Source organism: Pseudorasbora parva, chromosome 15, assembly GCF_024679245.1.
Source record: "Pseudorasbora parva isolate DD20220531a chromosome 15, ASM2467924v1, whole genome shotgun sequence".
Lineage (NCBI taxonomy): Eukaryota > Metazoa > Chordata > Actinopteri > Cypriniformes > Gobionidae > Pseudorasbora > Pseudorasbora parva.
In genome coordinates this window covers 41957216-41977111 of record NC_090186.1, presented here as the reverse complement: position 1 = coordinate 41977111, position 19896 = coordinate 41957216, and the positions used below count along the sequence as shown (strand labels likewise).

At 38.3% G+C, this 19896-nt stretch overlaps 1 protein-coding gene across 1 annotated transcript; it reads right to left on the bottom strand.

The window, feature by feature from the left end:
- Positions 1 to 618: 618 nt before the first annotated feature.
- Positions 619 to 17377, bottom strand: ints9 (integrator complex subunit 9). The gene is made up of 17 exons (XM_067418751.1): positions 17244 to 17377; positions 16955 to 17082; positions 15978 to 16038; positions 15814 to 15876; positions 15564 to 15703; positions 14457 to 14543; positions 14253 to 14373; positions 14036 to 14170; positions 12029 to 12140; positions 10825 to 11005; positions 9973 to 10033; positions 9726 to 9897; positions 8521 to 8645; positions 8242 to 8409; positions 6253 to 6351; positions 4614 to 4751; positions 619 to 1061 (listed from the first exon to the last, which is right to left on the bottom strand). The coding sequence occupies exons 1-17, from the start codon at positions 17250 to 17252 to the stop codon at positions 885 to 887; spliced, it is 1977 nt and encodes a 658-aa protein (XP_067274852.1). The 5' UTR covers positions 17253 to 17377; the 3' UTR covers positions 619 to 884.
- Between the last annotated feature and the right edge of the window lie 2519 nt (positions 17378 to 19896).

Sequence of the window (19896 nt, the reverse complement as noted above, 5' to 3'; positions counted from 1 at the left end):
GGACTGGGGATCAAATTTGGTCCAGGACAAATCCAGCCCATCCGCTAAACCAGTTCACCGTGGATGTTTTGCTGGGGTTAGGGCCTTAAATTTGAGTTAATTAATGAATTAATAAAATAGGACAGAATGATAAACATGTGGTCCTAGACCACAAAACCAGTCATATGGGTAGTTTTTTTGAAATTGAGATTTATTCATCACCTGAAAGCAGAATAAATAAGCTTAACAGTAGGATGTTTTTCAGTATTTTCATAACATGATTTTTATGGAACATGATTTTTGGCATAAAAGAAACCTATACAATATAGCCACAGATATACCCGTGTGACTTATGACTGGTGTTGTGCTCCAGGCTCACATATATTATTGAATTCACTACAAACAGAGTAATATTAAATTGTTGTGGTATAGAAATGCTCATTAATGTAAACATTAATTTTGAGCTAGTATGGTGTGAAGTAGCTAAATTTACTGCTCACCCTGATCATTCCAAATATATGACTTTCTTTTGTTGGAAAAAAATGTCTTCTTTTATTAAATAGAAGTCAAGGGTAACCCCAAAAAGGTCAGGTTTTCAACATTCTTCAAAATGGTTTCTAAAATAGAAATAAATGCAAATATAGAAAAAACATTTATTTCAACGTTACTTTACAATGATATAAAACACACAAGCAAAAGTCTCCATCCAAACATTAAATGAAGGATGATACCTTATGAAACCTGTTCTGTCTGTCTACACTGTTCATCAGCCGTTTGGATCCTGGATTCTGGCTCTGGATGTGCAGATGGAATTTAATTACAGCCACATTTCATCCTGCCACTTTATTGACAGGTCCAGTCATTAACAGCCTGAGAGCCAAACATCGGGTCAGAGAGGTCAGAGGTCATAGTTTCTGCAGGAATCGCAGCACCAGGTCTCTCAGAGCGGTCCGCAGGGGCTCGTTGTTGTCACAGATGATGTGTGTGCCGTCTTCCTCCAGCTGGATGAGCACGTCCTCCGCCTGCAGGTGAAGAATGTGACCGTCTGCCGTCTCCTCCACCTTCACCTCCATGATGCCGTTCTACCAGGAGAGACGTGACACGGTTAATGCTACTACTAATAATAATAAAGGGATACTCCACCGCGTTTTCATATTAAACTATGTTATTCCCATAACTAAGACGAGTTGATACACACCTCTCTCGTCTCAGTGCGTGCACTTAATCGCTCTGACCCGCGGTGACGATCTGATAGCATTTAGCTAATAGTTGAACGACCTAGCATGGTGACACAAAATAAAACGTGGCGCTTTTCTAAACGGGTTAAAAAGGAGAACTATAATGTATGGCGAAATAGCACTTCTGAGAGTAATTCGACTCGGCGCAGTAAAAAGTCCCGGCTGAAAAATCCTACCTCACATCTCCTCATCCCTCTCTCATATCCGTCAATAGGAGGAGAGGATTTTTTCAGGCGTGATTTTTTCGAAGACTTGAGTTGAAGTACTCTCAGAAGTGCTACTCCGCCATACATTATTGTTATCTTTTTTAACCCGCTTAGAAAAGCGCCACGTTTTATTGTGTCACCAAGCTTGGGATGCAGTGGTGTAAAGCAGCCGCCACTGGCACTAAAGCAGTGGAGAGACGTGCTCTCTGGAGTGACCAATCACGCTTCTCTGTCTGACAATCCCATGGATGAGTCTGAGTTTGGTGGTTGCCAGGAGAATGGGACTTGCCTGACTGCCTTGTGCCAAGTGTAACGTTTGGTGGAGGGGGGATTATGTCATTATGTTTCAGACGTTGTGCTTGGCCCCTTAGTTCCAGTGAAAGGAACTCTTAATGCTTCAGCACACAGCTCACATTCCTAATATCAGCATCAGAAGGAAGCTTATGCAGCGACTGTGTTCTTCCACAACCAGGAATAGCGCAGTGTCTTGCTATATTCTTCAGCTTGTTTATTGCAGCTGGCTAGCCTGATCTGATGAGTCGGTGGGCGGGGCTACTAAATTACACGTGCTTATTATTCTGTAGAAGCGTTTCGCCACACGATCGTTTTCTGGGCCTGGTGTCTATAAAAGCTTTTCTTTGACTAACAATGAAGTTTTTAGCTCTGAAACTTAGAGGATAATGTTATATTACCATGACCTTTTACATATCAAAAGCTCAAGGGAAAGTTGATTTCTCAATTCATCACCCCTTTTAAGTTCATGTGCATGTAAAGGGAGCCATCACGAAACCTTTGGCAATATAGTGTTGTATGCCACGTTCTTTTCTACTATAAAGTGGCTCTCCGGTGTGTTCGAGTTTTCACTCGCGTCTGACCTCGACAGACTGAACAGGAGAAGTCAAACGGAGAAGATTTCCACCTCAAAGGCGGCGGCGCCTCAGAGACACAGAACAATGGCAGTCTGAAGGCGATTACCAGCCAGAAAGAGAACTTTTCCAGAAAACGGTGCTTTGGCAAGCGGTTTCGATTTCCCAAAAATAACTCCAAAGGAACTTCGTTTTGGGCTGATTTTATTTGACATGTCACCCCAGTTCGTCCTTCGATTTTGCTTGAACTATATCTGGGCCTTGAAAAAATGACAAATAATTTTTGGTAACTGACAAAACGAAAATGAACTGAAATAAAATAAGTTGAAGTGTAAGTATTAAAATTACTAAATTAAAACTGAAATTAAATCTAAATAGAAAAATATGAAAACTAATAAAACGGAACATATACATTTTTTAAAATATATATACTATGACAGTATATAAATAATCCTAAATACCAGTGCTGTTTGACTTCTACAGAGCACTATAAATGAAGTTAGTTCACCTGGGGGTTGATTTGTTTTAATTGGCTCATTCCCATTAATCCGAGAGGTCTGATCCTCCAGAAGTGTGTGGATGCGCATCAGGCTCCGTCATTGAGCAGCAGGTCTCAGGTTAATGGTTAATGGTGGAGATCTGGGACGCTTTAGGCCGTAATAACAGCTGCGGTCAAACCAACCGGCTCTCAGCGGCCCATTTAGCAGCATCTGTAGCAGCGTCATCACTCTGCGGTTCCTGAGAGCCTCCTCGGGTTAACCCGGCCCGGCCTGACAACTCAAATGTGTGTGAGATAATGGAGATTTTAATCACACACAAGCTCTCCATTCTCACTAACACCAGAATGCCATGCCGTTATTACCGTCAAGCCATAACTTGTATTTTATATTTTGTTGAAATGTGATTGCTAAGGTGTTTTGAATTGCCAACACGTTGTTATGTGGTTGCCAGGCCAATGCTACGTCATTCCGCCTGTTATATGATATTTCTGTTATTGATATATATTTCTTATTTGTAATTCACAATACTCAAATGCACCTTTGTTTTTTACTTTGGAAAAAAATAAATAAATGGAGATTTGTGGGATGCTCATCCAAGGCACGAAGCTCCCGTTCCACCACATCCCAAAGATGCTCTATTGGGTTGAGATCTGGTGACTGTGGCGGCCATTTTAGTACAGTGAACTCATTGTCATGTTCAAGAAACCAATCTGAAATGATTTCAGCTTTATGACATGGTGCATTATCCTGCTGGATGTAGCCATCAGAGGATGGGTACATGGTGGTCATAAAGGGATGGACATGGTCAGAAACAATGCTCAGGTCGGCCGTGGCATTTAAACGATGCCCAAATGGCACTAAGGGGCCAAAAGTGTGCCAAGAAAATGGGATGGATATATATATATATATATATATATATATATATATATATATATATATATATATATATATATATATATACACACACACACACACTATTTATTTGTTTGTTTTTCTTACATTTAAAATGCTAAAATAAAATCCTCATTTAATGAAATCAGGTCAGTTTGAAGAATTAAACTACAGTGTACCAGAGTATTGGGAAACATCTTCATACATGCACTAAAAATAACGGTGATTGTTGCATTGCTGTACATGAAGTTGAGTCTGAGAGAAAGAGCAGCTCTCTGGACAAAACTCCTGCGTGATCAGCACTACAGCTCTCCTCGAAGAATCTCAGACTTCATTAGCAGCTCACAAAGTCACCTTGTACAGGAAGTCACCTTCCTTCAGAATCATTAGAGAAATTCATTTGGTTTCCAGATTAATTAGCGTCTAATCGATGTTCCGGACGCCTGCGGAAGAGCTGCCAGAACCTGCCGTTTGGGATCCAAGCAAATGAGGAGTTTGGCGTTTCCCTGCATGCTAATGCCGCTCGTTCTCACAGGACGGGTGGATTTCTCTCACTTCATCTAGTGTTTCATTTCGTTCATGAACCCTGTGTGGGGCCTTCTAGTGCTGTCTGAGACTGCAAGAGCATATCTTTAGGGCCAGATCTTTGTGTCAGTAGGTTGTGCGGGTTGAGTTACCACCGTCAGGTGTGCGCTTCTCTTTCTGTGCCCCGGGACATCACACAGACAGTATATCACAGGTGAAAGTCACTACAGACACTCCGCGAGTCATTTGAGTGTCTGTTACATTCATCAAACTCTTGATCTTGTCCTGGCTTGACTTTAACCTACAGGCGGTTTGAACTCCGCTTGTTCAGCTCACTTCACACATGACGGTACAGAACCTGAGCGCTGCAGCTGACTGGTTAGCGTACAGATTGAGTGTGTCTCGTACCTTGTGCAGCATGGCCAGGAAAGGCTCCAGAGGAACCGCCCCGCTGAGCAGAGGTTTGGGGTTCAGGACCTCTGGTGGTTCCTCAATCACCCTCTTCCTCTTCTTACTGGGCGGCACTGGAGCGGGTTTGGGCACCGGCTACAAAACAAACACACGCGCGTCTGGTTCACTATCTTTGTGGGGACTTTCCATAGACGTAATGGTTTTTATACTGTACAAAATGTACATTCTATCCCCTTACACTGCCTCTGCCCCTAAACCTACCCATCACACACACACACACACACACACACACACACACACACACACACACACACACACACACACACACACACACACACACACACACTGCCTATGCCCCTAAACCTACCCATCACACAAACGCACACACACACACACACACACACACACACACACACACACACACACACACACACACACACACACACACACACACACACACACTGCCTATGCCCCTAAACCTACCCATCGCACAAACGCACACACACACACACACACACACACACACACACACACACACACACACACACACACACACACACACACACACACACACACACACACACACACACACACACACACACACACACACACACACACACACACACACACACACACACACACACACACACTGCTTCTGCCCCTAAACCTACCCATCACAGGACACATTCTGCATTTTTACTTCCTCAAAAAAACTCATCCTGTATGATTTATAAGCCTTTTGAAAAGTGGGGACCGCTGGCTGGTCACTACAATGTAGGTGATCTCAGGTTTTACTATCCTTATGGGGACATTTGGTCACATTGTAATATAAACAAGGGCACACACACACGCAAATAAGAGCTTAATAAAATATAAATTATTAAACACAGGTATGTAAATGCAAATGCCTCTAGATCAGCAGATGTCTGAACTTGTGAAGTATGCGTTTTTTATTTCTCTCACGTCCACTTATTGTGCTTGATAGTTGCTGAACAGCCTTGAGATCGGTGATTTGCACTTTTTTAACATGAACCTTCATTTTCTCTCATGGTTCTGTGAAAAAAATCTATATGACAGCCCTACAAATATGAAATAAATATTAAAATATACAAATAAATATTAATATAATTATAATAATGTGTGTGTGTGTGTGTGTGTGTGTTTGTGTTTGTGTTTGTGTGTGTGTGTGTAGGTTTGTAAATCTATGTGTGTATTACTCTCACATAGATTTTTACAAAAGAAAAAATAAAACAATACTAATTTATCTATTCAAATGAAATTTTGTGTGTCTGTGTGTATATATATATATATAATTTTGCAATTTACAATACTCACATGAACCTTTTTTTATTTTCTCTCATGGTTGTGGATTTTTTTTTTAAATAAATATAGAATTTTACATTTTTATATTTGTACTTTCCCATGTTTTATAAATAATTTAAAATAGCTTTTTTGTATTTTATTGATGTGGACTGGAAAAGGAGTTTTGCATTGTAAATGTCAGACTGGCCTGTGTGTTCGTGATGGATGACTAAACTGTAGTTTACGAGCCATGTAATTGGTTATAAAGTGGGCTAAAAATATATAGTCATGTGCGACACACGTGTTAATCAGGATGTTGTTCACACACACTGACCTGCAGTACGTGCTTGTTGTCCTTGGACTGCAGAACCGCAGACACGGTAGCGACAGAGACGCCGGGTTTGATCTCGGAGGGAACCAGAGATTTGGCAAGCTGGAGGTTCAGAAAGAGAAGACAGACTGAGATGCTGAGCATAGAAACATCTGACAAACCCAAGATATCCGATTATATACTTTTCTATTACTGATACTATTTAGTATTACTTTAAAGCATACAAATAATCAATTTACACAAACATTTTTATGCCAGAGTTGTTAGTTACAAAAAAAATATGTGGAAGCACTTTACTTAAAGCCTTTATATATAATGCATTATAGAAGTATTTTAATGCATTAATTGTGCCTGTTAATGCACATTATAATGCATCATATGGTCTCATGAATAATTGTAACCACAGTTATAATACATTATAATACCTATTTATTTATTGTTACACCTTTTAAAAGTATAATGCATTAAGACACACGACAAACTACTAACTTTAGATGCATTATATTGTACATTATGAAAACCATATGCATTAATCATAAAGGTTTTAAGTAGCGTTATCAAATATTTTATGTTAAATGAAATAAAGTTGTACTAAAAAGTACTAAACTTTGTTTCTGTAGGAACCGGAGCTTCTAACGGCAGCTGCAGTGATGCGATGACTTTACCAATCAGTATTTTCATGACAAAATTAATTTCCAACTACAGCTACAGATTTTTTTTTACTATGCAAAAAAAACTCCATAGAAAAACCAAAAGCTCACATTGACTACAACATAACCAGTTATTAATATTAATATGTGATTCTCTCTTGTTTTTGCATGTGTTCACCCTTTCTTTGGATGATAATCTCACGGCACAAACTCCCAAGCACAACTATGCAATATGCTTACAAAATCTTTAACACATTTTAAATGATATTTGAATAAAGGGTGAAGAAGATATCAGTTTCCAGTCAATCTCTACGCGCCATTAGAAAATAGTGTTGTCAAAAGTACAGACCTCGATACCAAATCGGTACTGAAATGTAAAAAATGTGACGCTTCGAGCATTGTTGAGCTGTAATCGTAAACCCCTCTGACTGGCCATTGTGCTCACGCGCTCATCGGATGTGCCTGTGATTGGCTACAATGATCAACGCACGGCAGCGGTTTGAAAGCACATGGAAGTTTTTGAAAGCGGGAGCGTTTGAAAGCACAGGATATAAAAGCACTGATATACGCGCCTGCATTCAAACACTCTGTGTGTATCTGTGTAAGCGCTCTGTGAAAAGCATCATTGATGTATATTTACAACATGTTTGCGAAGCGCTGATCGTAGTAGCCAATCACAGACCTATTTGATGATCGCGTGAGGGCCAGTCAGAGGTGTTTACGATTCCACTCAACAGCGCTCAAAACATCACATTTTTAAAATTTCAGTATCGATTTGGTATCGAGGTCGGTGCTTTTGACAACACTATTAGAACAGGGTATATGCAGGAATCCTGAGGTTAAATTTAATACTTTTTGAAGACTTTTTGAAAACCATCTCAACATATTTTAAGACCTCATCGCACTTCAAGTTCTTATCAGCAATAAACCTTTAACTTAATTAACAGTTGTAGTAGAATGTAGAATTAAAATCTCTATCATAGGCCGATTTTGTATCGTTTATATTGCAAATGCGACGTATAGAGGGCGACACATCATCTAACCGCGCATTTTGCAAAACACGTGACGTCACCCGTAGACCGGCCCCGAGCCTATATCAGTCCCCCGTTGTTTTTTAATACTTATGGGGATGAAAATAAATATATTCATGAATACTTTTTGGAGTCAAAGTCTTTTGCCAAAGCTTGAACAAAATTTAATACCACATAAAATCGTGATTAAGACTTTTTAATACCTTTTAAGGATCTTAATTTTCCCAAAATGGATTTATCAACTTTTAATACTTTTAAATACCCTGCGGACACTCTGTAGAAAGGAATCTATGAATGATAAGAGCTCTGACCTCGGGCAGCAGGTGAATGCGCTCATAGCGGCGTCTGAAGGGAAGCCCCAGGACGGAGCAGCGGCGGTAGGCCATGGGCGGAGGCTGCAGCTCCAGCATCAGGTCTGAGCGGTGAGGCTGAGACGGAGGAGGCTGTGTGTACGGCTCCGGACACACCACATGAAGAGGCTGATGGGAGGACAGAAGGGCATAGGTTCAATCAACTCAACTCATCATTGACTAAACTGAAATAATTTACAAGAGCAACATTTCACAGCATGCAGGAGGATCAGACCGTACCTGGATGTCCTTCAGGAGTTTGGACACCTGGTGGAAGTTGAGTCGTGTGTCTATCGGGCAGTAAACGCACTTCATTGCCAGCGGCTGATACGGAGCCAGAGCGTCCAGGTAGGAGAAGTCCGGCTCTGAGAGGGAAATATCATTCAGAGGTCAGAGCATTTCCCACCCGAGTGGTGTTGACAAAAGTACCGACTTTGGTATTGTCTAGTTGTCTCCAGACAAAGCTCAATTTAAAGGGATAGTTCGCCCAAAAATTAAACTGATGTTTATCTGCTTACCCCCAGTCCATCCAAGATGTAGGTTTGTTTTTTCAGTAGAACACAAATGAAGATTTTTAACAGTCTGCCAGTCATAATATATGTGAATGGGTAACAATATCTATGATTGCACCAATTTGACCTTACCAGACGGAAGTAATAGCAGACGGGAACACAAGATGAGATTCTTCTGCATATGAGGTAAAAAAATAACATAAATAATGTTTGGTTTCTCACAGAAACCGATCGGTTCGTGTCTTAGGACATCAATGTGTCGTCATGAGCCGCAGGGTTTTTGTGCATGTTGTGTAAGCATGTTTTTTTTTACTCTCATAGATATTGTTACCCATTCACATGCATTAATTTATGACTGGCAGACTGCAACAGTTGAAGTTAAAAATATTCATTTGTGTTCTACTGAAGAAACAAACACACCTACATCTTGGATGGACTGGAGGTAAGCAGATAAACATCAGTTTCATTATTGGGTGAACTATCCCTTTAAGACTGAACATTGGTCTGGGGAGTCTGCTCTGTATTTTCTACTGCACAAGAGGAGTGATCAACTGGCATTATTCGAATAACTCTGTACGCAATTGGATAGTCCCTCAACCAATCAGACCACAAGATGCGTGATCAACGGGCAAAGGACCCATCACTTCTCTATCCGTCATCGTGTTAAACCCGCCAAATGCCCGTCAGGTGGATTAGCCAGTCTGCGATTGGTTCCCGCAAAAGTGGAACAGAAGCAGTAGAAATTAATGTATAGTTTTGAGACTGAGCTGCAGGGCGCAAAATTAAATCACCTGCAGATCAGGCTGAGTTTACCCTCACACTCCATGATGACAATATGACATGAGACAGCTTTTCACTTCAACGAGAAATCTCGTCTCTTCACACCCCTACCAGTACCAGTCAGACGTATTACTGTGATCCGCTTGATCTCACCAGTGAAAATGATGGTGTTCAGGCCGGATTTGCCCCACAGCTCCATGAAGTGCACCACATCCCCGAAGCGCAGCGACGGATGCCCTGTGAACACCACACACGGCTGCCGGAACTCGCTGCTGAAGTCTCCATGAATGCTGGGGTAATGCTTCAGTTTATTCGTCTGAATCAGCTGGAAAAACACACACGACAGTCAGTGAACGACAAACCTATGTGTGTCATTTACCGGGATGTGTTTTGATTTTACCTCTGCGTGAGGAAACGGCGGCTCGGGCAGATAAACCTTCGACTGCTTGTTCTGACACAACCTTCAACACAAACACACAAAGCAAGAGAGGAAAGCAGCCAGAGAATGAGCTGAAACATTACCATGGTAACCAATAACCATAATATCTGCCAACATGGATGATCAAACCAACGAGTTTCAGTCACCTTGGATTAAAACATAAATTTTAACAAATATTAAAGTATATATATATATGACAACACCCAGAAGATCTAGGCAATGAATGAGAAATTTTTTACTGCATATAATTTTATTTTGCTAATTTAATATTTGATTATTATTTATTTTATTATATTACTGTATTTAATAAGACATAACCAACTATCAAGCCATCAAAAAATATATAATTTTATTAAGTTAATATATTTTAATATATATTTATTTATTATATTTATAATATTATATATTGAATTAATTTTATTTAGTTACTTTAATATGAAAAATTAATATATGTCTATTTTATGAAAAACAAATACAAATATTATGTTAGTCTTTAATTAGACATAACCCAATATCTAGCAATGAACTAAACATTTTATATTATATTAATTATATATTTAATTATTATGTATAATAAAATATTTTAATTAATTATATTAATTCATATTCCATTTAATTAACAGAAATTCAATTTGGCCAACTAAACAATTGAGATATGATCAATCACTAGAAAATGTTCAATTGGGGCCTGAATTTTCTTTTTACAGTGTATAGTATTTTGGCAGAAACTATGATTAGCATTGTACTCTTTATAAGGGAAAAGTCATGTCCTTTTTTAATCTATATTTTACTGGCAGCCGTGTGTGACTGTACCATTCGGCAAAGATCTGCGAGAACTCCAGCGAGCTGTTGGCCACGGGGGAGATGAAGTAGAACGGGGTGGATCCCAGATTCGCAGAGTCCATAAACTGATACAGACACTCCAGCAGGTCGTAGATGACCCCAGAGGAATAACACGGGACCAGCACATTCCCACCGGCACGGATCGTCATCGCTGAGAGAGAGAGAGAGAGAGAGAGAGAGAGAGAGAGAGAGAGAGAGAGAGAGAGAGAGAGAGAGAGAGAGAGAGAGAGAGAGAGAGAGAGAGAGAGAGAGAGAGAGAGAGAGAGAGAGAGAGAGAGAGAGAGAGAGAGAGAGAGAGAGAGAGAGAGAGAGAGAGAAAAAGTTGAGTGCTTGGGATTAGAGGGTGACATGGGAGTGGATTCTCCTGTCCCACTCCTGCAAAACAAATCTCGTCCCATCCCAACCCCACGAAAAAACTGGGGGAAATTCCCATCCTGTCCCAATCCCAGAAGAATGACTCCCACTTTGTTTGTGTTTTTTTTGGCCGGAATCTGTCAGTTACAGTATACAGATCACAGCATACCAATGCCCAGTTGAATAATAACCCAAAATGTCATTTTTGTTTAAGATGGCTTTCAGTTCTATATAATTATGATGCATTGCACACACATTAAATTCCAGTAAATGCAGTAAATTTCTTGCAGTTGGTTTATGCGTTTTCACGCCTTCTTTTTGGTTACTTCAAACTGCCCTACAATGTCTGTGAGCACAACTGAAGTATCATTTTCCAACAGTAGTTGTTGCAGTGTGGCTTCTGGTCTGACTCAATTTTGATTATGATTTTCACGGCTACAAAGTGCATGGGGAAGCCTCCTTTCTTTTATATTATAGGTGGTTGGGACTGACCACCTGCTGTTACGGGTCTTTCACTGAACCAGCCACACCAAAGCAAACAGGAGAGCATAGAGACAGCGCAACTAGCATTGAGTTCCAAATTAAAACATATCGTTAATTTATATAAAAAGTATATTTTTATAGATGGTATCATAATGTTGATATGGTCCCGGTCCCGCCCACTCCCGGTAAATAAAATTCCGCTCCCGTCCCAATCGCGTGATTAATAGTGATTTTATTTTGCCATCTGCGGGATTCCTGAAAAAATGTCAGCCTCTACTTTGGATTACAGACACACTCTTGTATAACACACTAAATTAGTTATGTGTGTGAAACTCACACAGGTTGCTGCAGAATTCTCCCAGCATGCCGTCGGGGTTGGCGGTGGGGATCTGGGTCAGGCCTGTCAGGATGAGAACGTCGCTGTTCTTCAGAGAGCCCTGCTCCATGGGCTGCACAGCACAACACAACACAACACGTCTCAAACCGCTCAGCAATAACCTACGAAAAACTGCTGGATCTGAACACCCTAGTCTTGCGGACTAGTAGGGCTGTGCTATATATTAAAATTATCGAAATATTGCATATCGAAATATGCATATCGCAACGGCACGCAATATCTGAATGATTTTAATAGGCTACTTTGCTACTATGTTTTAGGTCGACGCATAGAGCAGAGAATAGACTGGGCACAAGACAACTGTTACTTATGTGACTTGCTTTACATTAAAAAAAGTTATTATACCAATAACTGACACACACACACACCGAAGCGTGCGCACAAGCCGCCACTCTGAAAGCGTGATCCTTTTAGTTCTGTTTTGTATCTTGTTACACACTCAAACAGTCAAATACACACATTTATGTCAAAATGGCTTAATGAGTATTCATGTAAACACAGTCGGTTATGCGTTAAGTGAAGGATATCAGTCGGGAAAAGAAACCGAATGTGAGTCAATAGGATCTTAAAGTGACAGCCTGCTAATAATACAGTAAACCTGCCTCTGTCTGTCACACATCAAGAGAAAAAGAGAAGATCACGCCGTGCTCTTGGCTGAATAACCATTGTAGCATTATAATCTATCAGTGTATATTTAATTCATATGAAGACTACTGGTTTTAGTTCTTATTTTTAATTAAAAAGATAAATTAAAATAACAAAAATAATCGTCCACCCCTAGTTCAGGTGTTTTTGTTTTCCTGGATGTTCTTGATGTTTAGTTTTAGGTTGATATAACTATATATTACCAAGTCAAGCAAAGAGTTTTTGGTATTTCATTATTTGCATTATATTTTTTGTTTGTTTACATTAATGTTAAAATTATATTGTCAGATTTGTGATTTTTTTTAAATGTAAAACACATCAATGGTATCATTCTCAGTTTTTAAATAATTTAAAATATATATAATTTAAATAGATTTTACACACTAATAGCAATATTGTAGCACATATCGAAAATCGTATTGTTTAACAAGGTATTGCATTTTGCATTTTTCTTCAATATCACACAGCCCTACCGTCTACACAGGCAGCATCCAAAGTGAAGTAGAACCTCATAAATAAATGAGTCGCAGCGATGATCCCAACAGAGTTTGACGTTAGCATGTCGAGAGGTGTGCGAGAGCCTGTACTCGTGATTGTTCTTGTCATAACCAGCACATTCAACACTTGCGATGCGAGTGTACATTTACCCGCACGAACAGCTAGTTATTATTTTGCATCAAAGGCACACTCATGAACACCCATCTGAAATATAAACTGACGAATAGGACACTCCTTATGGATTTCACAGACCTGAGAACTGAAGGTCACTAGACTAGAAGTCCACATCAAGTGCACTATTTAGAGTCACTAATGTTAGCATGTGGTGCATTTTTTTTCTACTATTGAAGTCAATGGCTACCGTCAACTACTTGATGAGAGTAAATGATGACAGACTTTTCAGTTGTGTGAACTATGCCTTTAACTCAAAACTGAATTGATGAAATATGATGTTAGCATGTTACAAAACAAAGACAGCTGTAAATAAAACAGAAACTATTGGAGCACATTTTAAATTTGCATTTCATGCATTAGGGCAGGGGTGTCCAATCCTGCTCCTGGAGGGCCACTGTCCTGCAGAGTTTAGCTTCAACCCCAATGAAACACTCCTAAATCAGTTAATTAAGGTCTTACTAGGCATACTAGAAACTTCCAGACAGGTGTGTTGAGGCAGGCTGGAGCTAAACTCTGCAGGACAGCGGCCCTCCAGGACCGACTTTGGACACGCCTGCATTAGGGGATTGCATTCTCTCTCTCTTGTGTGTGTGTGTGTGTGTGTGTGTGTGTGTGTGTGTGTAGTGTCACCTGAGGGTGTGTGGTGAGCAGAGAGGAGCCAGACACATAAGACACTTTCTCATAATGTGACTGAATGATCCAGTTTGAGCTGCCTAGGGAATATCCTGAACTCAAAGGCGTGACCTGCACCGCCCCAAACAACTCCTGAGAGACAGAGATACAGTTCAAATGAAGCAGTTCCTACAGCGTTTCGTTTTAGATAGGAGTGTTGAAATGAGGACCTCACCACTTTCTGAGAATATCCCACCAGCTGGACTTTACTGAGGGCAGAATTGACTTCCTGCATGCCGTAACACTTCCTCCAGCTCCAGACGTCCACAGCTTCCTTCAGAGGCCCTGGGAGCAACCTGAAATACACAGAAAGGTCACCTAAAAATGGTCTAAATGGATGGTTCTTGGCCAGAGTAAGCTGAAATGTGGAGTTCAGTACCTTTGTATTTCTTTGTTCTTCCAGAAGGTGGCAGCATGAGCCTTAGGAACTCTCTCCATGAAAGTCACCAACTCCTCCATGAGCAACCTGAAAAACACAAACACACACACACACACACACACACACACACACACACACACACACAACACACACACACACACACACACACACACACACACACACACACACACACACACACACACACACACACACACACACACACACACACACACACAAGTAAACACAACTAAATCAACTGGAGATCATATCAAATATGGGATTCATTTGCCAGCTATGGTGAGATCAAGTCCACATGCATACATCACATGCTATAAATCATAGATAAGCTGCATTTACTTTAGGTGAAAAGTTTTGGTTCAGTAATTTGTTTAATGTTTTATTTCTTTTTTCAGCTCATCAACCTGCATTTATTTTGATAAAAAAATCCAAAAATCAAAAAAAAAAAAAAAACCGCTCTTGCCTTTTCCAAAATTGTGTAAATTTTGATATGTAAAAGTATCTAATTATGTACGTATTGTTCTAATTAAGTGTTATGTATCCGTTGGTGGTGGGTATTACCACAAAAATCTCATAAAATAAAGGAATATATATTACATTAATGCCTTTTTTTCATATAATCCTCCTTCCTTTTAAATGTATCTATTTATTAGCTTATTTATTTACATATTATCATTTGATGTTTACATATTATTTAAAGAGTATATTATTAATTATATATGATTTTAAGAGCTGTGAATATTAATCAATTAATTATGTACTTATTGTTTATTGTTCTAATTTTGTTATTTATGCATTGGTGGTGGGTATTATTACAAAACAAAAACGAAATGAAAGGATTTATTGGTAAAAATATATATATTGGTAACACTTTACAATAAGGTTTCATTAGTTAACTTGTTTTTTTTTATTCATTTATGTTGAAACAAAGATGGATAAGTACTGTAACTTATGTATTTGAATAGAAAGTTCAAAAGAACAGAATTTATTAAAAATATAAATCTTTTGTAACATTATAAATTTACAGTGACTTTTGATCAGTTTAATGCATGCTTGCTGAACAGAAGTGTTGATTTCATACGGGCAGACCTGCCGATCTGTAGCGTGGGCTCTGTGGCGTAAACGGTCCCCGTGAAGCCCGTGTGTTCTGTGATGTACGGCAGCGCCATCATGCAGTGATAGTTGGATATCAGGATCACGTCTATGGTGGAGAGGTCCAGCAGCTCTTTCTGGAAAACAAATCCAATCATTTCTTTAACAAAAATGCTTTCTGATCCACAAACAAGAAAGAAATGATGAGGAAGGGACCGTTTCATTCGTGTGAAGAGCCAATATTTACTTCAGGGAGGCAAAATTCAGGCTGTGAGTCCACAAACACGCGTCCTGAGCATTCCTTCAACTCCTACAACACACAGTCAACAGACTTCTTATCATGCAAATATACTAATGTTTATAAAATGAGCGCTGGGTCTGGGATCGTTCCGGTGTCAAGCAAACACTCACCTTTTCCAGGTTTATGGCTCCGTCCTTGGAAACCCATCCTGGGAGCTTGGACAGTCTTGGACTGTAAATCATCAAAACAAAACGATTTTAATCAGTATTTTAATAGAAGAAGAAAAACACTTTAACTTTAAATAACATGCTCATAAGATATCTAGTTGTTTTAGTCAGCTGGATGTGATTCTCTGTTGCTTAAATCCCCAAAAACCTAGCAGTTTTTTATATCATATATGATATTAATAATAAAATGCATGTAATATTTCAGTTATATGAAGATGACGATATTTATGCTATTTACATTTACTGTTAATATGTGTGTTTATCCCTAACACTAATAGCCAAGTACATAAAAGAAATGTTAATGAAAGTCAAATTTGGCAAAAAAATGTGCACAATGTTTCTAGATCATCAAATCATCATATCTAAATTATTTGTGAAGGATCATGTGACACTAAAGGCTGGAGTAATGATGCTGAAAATTCAGCTTTGATCACAGGAATAAATTACATTTTAAAAACTATTCACATAAAGTTTTTTACTGTGTTTTTGATCAATTAAATGCAGGCTTAAGAGCAGAAGAAACTATCAAAAACACATTACCGAATACCGATCTAAAACTTTTGAACAGTAGTGTAAACATAATAATATAATAATTATTCAAGTGCTGCAGAATTAAACATAAAACACAGGTACAGAAATACACATCCAATACATGCCAACAACACAAAATATAAATAAAATACAGTAAAGAAGTAAGCAAAGAATATCCAAATACAGAAAAACAAAAACACATTTTATAGCATATGCAAAATTAATATCTTGTTTAACAGAAACACACATGCTTGAATAACTGTAGCTATTCAAAGTGCCATAATTTCATATCATCATATCAAACCGTCTGTCTATATATATTCTGAGTGATCGATCCAGGCTATAATAATAATAATGAGATATTACGATCAGTTGTGATATATTGATACCTGTGCACTAAAGGCAGTGGCAGGAAATACAGGGCAGCTGTTGTGTCCAGCCCACAGTCCAGCATGATGGTGGTGGATTTAAACTTCAGCACATTACAGGGCAGAGTGGGATGACCTGACAGACAGTACTGAAACACACACACACACACACACACACACACACACACGATAATGTGCAAAACATGGAAAGATTAATTTACTACAGGAGAGGCTGATGATTTAACACAAATAACCGTGATGCGATAGATCATAATTATCATATATTAACAGATCACACTACTATACGCACCAATTTCATGTCTGCTCTTCAGAAACTGAATTGATTTTATAGCTTTGTTGTTTTCTGTGTTTCTACAACTGGGTAATTTTCACGTCTGATGTCTTTTCTTCTTCTGTGTGTGTGTGTGTCATTCAGCTCACGACAGACACGCATTTGCCCCCTAGCGGTCAGGCGTGGAACTGCATGCTGACTGTAAGTAGCCTATTTATTTGTTTCTAAAATATATTATTTTTAGAACAAAATAATTTGTCGATTTGCAAACAATACCATGAATTATAGTATTTAGATGGAACTTCTATTTAAAAGAATATCACGGTAGATGTCCAAAAGATAGGCTACCTTGCCTTTTTGTTATTTATATTATTTGCCATACATTTTTAAGTACAATCAACTTGAATGTTTAAGTCAGTTCAACGTAAATTACATTAAACTGACTTAGAAAAATTAGTTGAATCTTGTAAACAGCTGAAAATTGCTTAACATATTTTGATTGAGTTTAAGCAATGTAAAACATGTTGTAATTTACTGAACATATATTTTTAAGTGTATAGAGTTTATATAATAGAATTTCTTATAATTATAATATTATTTTATCTGATCTATGTTTCTAATTGGTGGTGGTGGGGGGTGTTTTTACAGATATAGTATATGGAAATGCATGGAAACTTGTTTCCGCAACTGAATAACGCTAATTTAAAAAGCGACTTTTTATCTCGCCATTTGGAAAAATTGATAAAAACAAGTGATTCATCAGAACAGGCCACTTTCTTCCATTGCTCCATGGCCCAGGTCTGATACTCACGTTGGTGCTTTTGGTGGGGTCAGGGGTCAGCATGGGCACCCTGACTGGTCTGTGGCCCATACGCAACAAACTGAGATGCTCTGTGTATTCTGACACCTTTCTATCAGAACCAGCATTAACTTCTGGAGCAGTTTGAGCTCCAGTAGCTCGTCTGTTTGATCGGACCACACGGGCCAGCCTTCGCTCCCCAGGAAAAAGTTTGATAAAATGTCAGAATGTGAGCTACCTTTTTTTTCTCTGAATTATGACTTTTTTCCATAATTTCGTAATTGTTTTCAGAATTGCAAGATGTAAATTGCACAAGAATTACAAAATAAAAGGTTCCAATTACTTTTTGTATTTTTTATTCCATGGTGGAAACAAGCTTCTATAGTAATGTCATCTATTTCCAGCTGTCCACTGCTGAAATGTAATAAAACAGAATTATAACCGACCCTTCTCACATTTCCAGGTTTCTCAGAAGTGGAAGTCGTCATAGTTGGGTAAACTTCTTTGGCGGTGACTACTTTAAATATATTTTTCATGTTCCCATTTGCCCAAATAACAAAAGAAAACTCCACAATCATTTTTCATGACTTTCAAAAGAGGAAAAACATTTGATAGATTGATAACGGCAGTGAAAAGAGAGAAATGTCAATTGTATCACTCACGGCTGCTGTATTAGAAACACTCACAGCAGTGTTAACTGTTTTTTGTCATTTTCAAAGGTAATACAATACAAAGTATAGTGTTATAAATGTACATACAGTATGCCTACATTTTTATAAAAATAAAAAAAAGGGAAAATATTAAAAACTTGCTGGATGTTTTAATTTTTTATTGCAGAACTTGTACATACAAGATCAGAAAAATGAAGTGAGGCTGTAACTCTTACAATGAACAAAAATAAGAAACAAACAACAACAAAAAAATAATAATAATGTTCTGGATTTGCAAACATCAATAGACAGAGAAAGAAAAGCATAATATAAAGTTAAGACATATATTTGAAAAACGGTAAATCTTCATGCATCAAATAAAATGTCACTTTTTTTGTTATTTATGAGTTTAAGGGTTGAAATAATAGAGTTAAATTCAGCAAGAAAGAGAGGAAAGCGTAAAGGAGATTTAAGCCATCTTTGCTTGTGGATGAAGAATTTAGCATACAAAATAGCAGAAATTAAGGATATATTCAAGGGACAGCAATTATGGGGTTTCCTAATAAAAGATAATCTCTTTGTGGATTAAGTTGAGTCATATTTTTGGGGCTAAAATGAAAGTACTTAATTCAGTCCAAACATGATTGGTTATAATACAATCACAAAATAAATGGGCTGTAGTTTCTTCAACAAAACCACAAAAAGAGCATGTTTCATCAATATCAGAGTGGGTCTATTTAGAAATAAAAGAGTAAACAGGATAGATCTTATGAAGGATTTTATAATGAATTTCCTTGACTTTGTTAGATATACAAAATTGACTTGGTGAAAGCCAGGCTTTTCTACATATGTTACTATATGTTTGTTATTGCACCTCCGATCTAAAGCATTAGCCGGATAAATGCTGTTACATTTTCTGAACTTAAGGTGATTTTTAATTAATTGGATTAAACCCGCTGGGATTTCTTTTATCAGGTGTCGCATTCCTTTAATGGAACTGGGAAGTTATTGAGGTTTAAAAATGGCTTATAATTCAGAATATTACCAAAATCCTCAAAAATAGATACAATGCAATAAAAGTTATTATTAAACAGTCTAGGGAAATGGGGACTTATTTCTAACAGTTATAATAGCGTTGTTCCAAAAAAAAAACTTACCATTTACTATGTTGATGACGGTTAAAACGCGTCATCTAAGACAGGCCCCGCCCATTTCTTCACCC